The sequence below is a fragment of the Lytechinus variegatus genome, chromosome 5 (genome assembly GCF_018143015.1).
Source record: "Lytechinus variegatus isolate NC3 chromosome 5, Lvar_3.0, whole genome shotgun sequence".
Taxonomy (NCBI): Eukaryota; Metazoa; Echinodermata; class Echinoidea; order Temnopleuroida; family Toxopneustidae; genus Lytechinus; species Lytechinus variegatus.
In genome coordinates, this window is record NC_054744.1 from 29,153,206 (window position 1) to 29,159,004 (window position 5,799).

At 39.0% G+C, this 5,799-nt stretch overlaps 1 protein-coding gene across 1 annotated transcript; it reads left to right on the forward strand.

Annotated features, from left to right (window-relative positions):
• Window positions 1–206: 206 nt before the first annotated feature.
• On the forward strand, window positions 207–3,273 carry LOC121415397 (G-protein coupled receptor 54-like). Its single transcript, XM_041608596.1, has 2 exons — window positions 207–632; window positions 3,265–3,273. The coding sequence occupies exons 1-2, from the start codon at window positions 207–209 to the stop codon at window positions 3,271–3,273; spliced, it is 435 nt and encodes a 144-aa protein (XP_041464530.1).
• The last annotated feature ends 2,526 nt before the right edge of the window (window positions 3,274–5,799 follow it).

Below are 5,799 nucleotides of genomic sequence, written 5' to 3' on the forward strand. Positions count from 1 at the left end.
ATCACTTCACTATTCATTAACGAAGAAAATGCACATGATTTACAAAATCATTACCACTCCGGTAACCATAGTTACCCGAAGGCACTAATCGGATTTAATCGCAGAAACGATTTTGTTGGTGTTTTCGACTCTGCGGGGACATCCGCGGACTTGGTAAGCTTTGGCTTAGAGTTTGGATTCATTTCTTTGGTGACGTAACGCCCACGATGGAGGTGATGGCGTTGGAGGAGAGCATGGTCGACATGGACGTGATCGACGATGTCGAACTCATGGGATGTGGTCATTACTTCTATTCCGATTACTCGAGCTCGATTCTCTATTCGGACTGTACACTTCTGATTCAAAATCTCTTGGGCAATCAGACGGTCCATGCCCGAGGTCCTGGCTACCTCATCGTCCCCGTCGTCTTCGGCATCATCACTGTGGTCGGCCTGATTGGGAACCTGTGTGTTATCCTGATCATAGCAAGGAATAAAGCCATGAGGAGCGTCACCAACTTCTTCATCATGAACAATGCCGTCAGCGACATGATGTTCCTGCTCGTCTGTGCGCCAATCACCGCTTCGACGTTCGCCCTGCCCTCGTGGATATACGGAGACTTCATGTGCAAGGTGGTCGTCTATATGCAATATGTAAGCTTTATATCTATCTCTTTTTCAATGTATTACTGTACTTCGTTTAATTGTAGAAGTAGTACGGCATAAGTGGTATTTGTAGAAATAGGAGTAGTAGTAGTAGTAGTAGTAGTAGTAGTAGTAGTAGTAGTAGTAGTAGTAGCAGTAGTAGTAGTAGTAGTAGTATTATTAGTAGTAGTAGTAGTAGTAGTAGTAGTAGTAGTAGTAGTAGTAGTAGTAGTAGTAGTAGTAGTAGTAGTAGTAGTAGTAGTAGTAGTAGTAGTAGTAGTAGTAGTAGTAGTAGTAGTAGTAGTAGTAGTAGTAGTAGTAGTAATGTAGTCCTTGTTGTTGTTTTAGATGTACAAGTAAAGCAATAATAGTATTACAAAATGATGATACAAGTTCATTTTTAGGGCAGTATTAATATCGTGGTATAGGCCTAGAAATAGGACGAAGAAAAGAAGAAAGAGGAGGAGGAAGAAAGGGGAGGAGGAAGAGGATGAGGAGGAAAAGAAGAAGAAGAAGAGGAAGAAGAAGAAATGAAAGATGAAATAAGAAAAAAAAAGAAAGAGGAAAAGAAGAAAATAAAAGGAGTAGAAGGAGAAGAAGAAGAAGGTGAGGAAGAAAAATTAAAAAATAGAGAAAAGGAGGAAGAAGTAAAAAAAAAAAAGGAAGATTAAGAATGGGATGATGAGGAAGAAACTTCGGGAAGAAAATAGCAGATTGCGGAGGAGTAGGAAAAGTGGAGTGAGGAGGGAAAAATACAAAACATGAGCAGAAAATATTGGTTTAGAAGTATTAGGTCAAAACAAATTTTGTGTAATGTTAAAAAAAATGATTACGTACGCCCCGTTCATGAAACGAAATTCACGAGATGACCGATAGCCATGTTCACTTTGGTCAGAGTTTGGGCTCCTTTTGCCCACAATGGGATTATTCAAATCATCGATATCTTTTCGGTTGAAGTACGGGAAATCCCTATTTGCAGATATTGTTACATCATGTCGTTTACGATTCGTTCTAGGTCTATTTTAAAGGTCATTTTGGTTAGGATAGTGAGCATTATTTCGTACGAAGCGAAGATAAACACTTACGAAGAATCAAAATCCTTTTTTACAATATTTTTATTAATCACATCGAGGAGAGTTTGAGGAACGCGGTCAGAGAGAAGAATATATATGTTGGAATCATCGGCATATAACAGGAGTGACAAATATGCTTTTCACACTGTATTTCCTTAACCCCATACTATCCTAAAACCCGGACTATCCTTACCCCATACTATCTTTTTTGTATTCACACTTTCTTAACCCCATACCATTTCCTTAGCCGGGGTTAACTATCACACAGCTCATGAATATATTGATGATGTTACCACACAGAGCGCGATTAACGTGCGATTTTGACTTATGTGATTGGCTAATGCTTAGCCCCACTATTCCTTAGCCCAGTTTCGTTTCACACTGCATCTCTTAGCACCGCAATTGTGGAACTAGCAGCCCAATAAGCCGGCTAACCCTGCTTTTTTGCCGGGCCAGATAGTACCATACTATTTACCGTGCTAGCCCACTTTGCTAAAACGTGGTGTGAAATCGGAGTGGGCTAAGCTAAACCCTGGGAAATTGGTGTGGCTAAGACCCCCCCCCCCCCTTAACCCCTCCAATTTCCCGGGGTTAAGGAAAACAAGTGCAGTGTGAAAAGCATATAAATGTTGTAAGATATTTCAAGGTCATTGGGATAATGGAAAGACAGGGCCGAAGAAGTGAACCCTGCGGAACTCCTCCTTTGATGGTGTTGGTCAAAGGTTACAGTGATTTGAATCGTTCCCTGATGTCTGCCATTTGGCCCATTGATGTTAAACAAAGCGGGTGGTCGTTTCATAAATCTGTTCGTAAGTTAAGAGTGACTTTTACAGCGACTGGTTATCCTTTCTCACGTGCTAACCCATCACCACAAGAAAGGATCACCAGTCGTTATTAAAGTCGCTCTTAACTTTATGAAACACCCAATAAGAATTTACGCACGAATTCAAACACGAATGATGATGTGTTTTCTCGTGATTACATGTTTGTTTCTATACGAATTCGGACAAAAGGAATGCGATAACTCTTTCCAAGTTTCAGCCCCCCCCCCCCTCACTCCATTATCTTTAATTAACGTGTACAAAAACGTAAATAATTGCCAGCTGATGATTATTTTGCAGCCCTCCATCTCGGTTTTCGGTTCAGTTCTCCCCACCCACACACACTCTCAAAATTGTTCCACTGCCTTTAGTATTTCACTGCTTTAATCATACATTATAAAAGAAACTTGAAGATGATCTATGCTAGATAATTCCGGCTGTTGTCTGTAGGTATCGGGTTGCACGAATTAATTTCATAGGTAGCAAAGGAATTGTTTTACTATCCGTAATAAATTTGATACAGAAACATGAAACGTGATCTTAGCTGATATTTTATATTTCAAAAGAATCATGAATTGTTATCAAACCAGGGATTTCCCCCTTTCATTTTTTCGAAGAAAGAAAGGTGTATTCAATATAGGATTCCAAACATGTTTTTGATCCAAAAGCTTTTTTGTGTGTCTTAGAACCTTTCATTCCCGAATCTTAAAAATTCCAATTTTTTATGTATTCTGTAATTGTCACCAGGTGTTCTGAACGGAAGGAGTGAAATTTCTACCCAACGTTCGATATAGATTGGGCTCTACTGGTCATTCCGTTTAATGCATCACTCATAAGCGTCATTTTTTTTACTAGTCCGAACATGAAAATTAGGATTGTGATGCTTTCGTTTTTTTTTTTTACTTTGCGTCCAGTGAATATAATGTAGGCCAAAAAATCTCCTGCGTAGGTATATTCAATTCAGTTCTATTTCATAATCAATAATGCTGTTATACAGTGCGTGCCACAAAAACGAAACCGAGATTTATCAATGATTTATCATAACTTAATCATAAATACAATAGACAAATGACCTACCATTGTCATGATTGTAAAGCTTAGAATCTCTTCTTTCTTCTGAAATTACCAAAAACAATCTAAAGAGAGGAAACAAAAAAAAAGTCTTTTGGCGGGCTGTATCTGTGTTTCAAAAAGAAAACCACATTTCTAAAAAGTTCAATATCTGCTCTTTAATTTGATACCTCAATTACAGAAAATGGTCAAGAAATAACAAAGTTCTGGTTATTTGAAATAAGGTTTGAATTTCAATAATTTCATAAAATAAAGAGGTTTTAAAAGCTTGCGTTCAAACTAGTCGACACTCCTTTTTGTTAACGATCAGCAATGCATTAAGTCTTTTGTTAACAATGCGAAAGCTTATGTGGGAAACCGGTGAAAACACGTTTATTTAATGAAATTATGGAAATACAAGCATTGTTTCGAGAGAACACAACTTTTTTTACTTCTTGACATTTTTTGTGATTAAGGTATCAAATGAAAGAGCAGATATTGAACTTGTTGGCATTTGATTTTCTTTTTGAAACCCAGATATCCCCCGCCAAATGGGTTTTTGGTATCCTTTCTTCAAATTGTTTTTGCTCACTCATACGTGAATGAAGAGTAATCTAAGTTATATCATGTCAGATGACAGAAGATTATAAGCTTTACATTGGTAAGTCATTTGTCTATTGTATTTGTGATTAAGTTATGATAAATCGTCGCTTCATCTCGGTTTCGTTTTTTTTTCTGGGACGCACTGTATAGATTTATGCAAGCTATTGATAAGTCACATTTTTAAAATCTCAAAAATCCTACATTATAAAAGCATGGGCCTCGAAACCGGGGTGGGTTGAAAAGGGAATGGGGCCTCCCTCCCCTTCACTTTTTCATGAAATGTCTACATAAAGTACAAATGGTCATGATTGTAATACTTGCATGGTCATTCCCCCCCCCCCCCGACACACACACACACACCCTCACCATGCTTACTTTCAAAACCGTTCTTCTCCTGAAAAGAGAAGAACGAAACCGTATTCAGTCCTTAAAAACTGAAAACCAGACCAAAGCTAAAACACACTTTGCGATATCATCGTCAATCGATACCTGTCAAAATAACATACAGTATTCGAGTGCTTCGATTGCTCTGATCGCTCATGAAATTTCATGCTCTACTTTCGGCGCATCCGCTTTCGGCGTATCATTTTCAAAAGTTTCGTAGAATTACTGAAGAAATGGTTTAGATCTTGTAACCTTGTCTGGTAAGAATGCAAGGTGACCGTTTAGTTGTTGGCAAGAACGCTGTGTGATTTTTACATGTCTTCCGCACTATGAACACACTTTGGGTACGGTGTTTTGAAATTTTCTCTTAGAATTTTTTTTATTCTCTAATCATTGAATCCAACACATTAATCATCCATTTTTTCTTTCTCAATGCAAATGATCTGTGATCAAGCTGTCATGTCTCCCTTTAGCTATTTTCCCCACATCGTGTCTAATCAGTTTTTGTAAAACCCAGCTCGACACACTGCATCGTCAACACTAGCGTGCCTACGGGAAGGGGGGGGGGGGGAGCAGAGGGGGCAGACTGTCCCCTCTGACGAGCCACAACTCATGCAAGGGACGTATCCTTGCCCATCCCACCCCCTGACGAGTTACAACTGATCCCTGACGAGCCATAATCGAACTTGAAGACTTTTTTTTTTGCTTGTCAAAATTTCTTCAGGTACAAAATCCGTTATTTGTGGTTGAAGACCCCTTTTTTTGCTTGTCAAATTTTTGGGAGGACGGATTCCCCCCCCCCCCTTTGGAAAATCATAGGTACGCTACTGATCGTCAACCATTTTTGTATTACGGCGGATGTTCCTTATGTTCGTTGCTCTTGCTTAATTTGTTTTCTCGTTTGGTTCGATTTTCTGTCGAAGCTCATAGTTTGCTCCAAGACATCGGAACTCGTTGCGAGATCATGCATTTTTTTTTAGGGAAATCGATTTGAAACTAAAGCATTTAAACCCGATAATGCCAGGTAATGTCATTAAGAAGAAATCGATTTATTCCAACGTGAAAGAGGACAATCCAGAGCCCAGGGTGATGTTCACGAACATGCAGACTAGAAAATACGCCGCAGTCATAATAATAAAAACCGTTTCAAGGGGAGGGGGGGAGGACTGGGTGTCGCTGTTGTTTAGCTGTTCTAATTAAGTTACGAATGATTTTGCGAAAGACTCGATTAGTAATGAAAAGCTA

Excerpts from the sequence above, each read along its gene's own strand:
- LOC121415397 (XM_041608596.1), top strand. The coding sequence starts at position 207 with ATGGAGGTGATGGCGTTGGAGGAGAGCATGGTCGACATGGACGTGATC.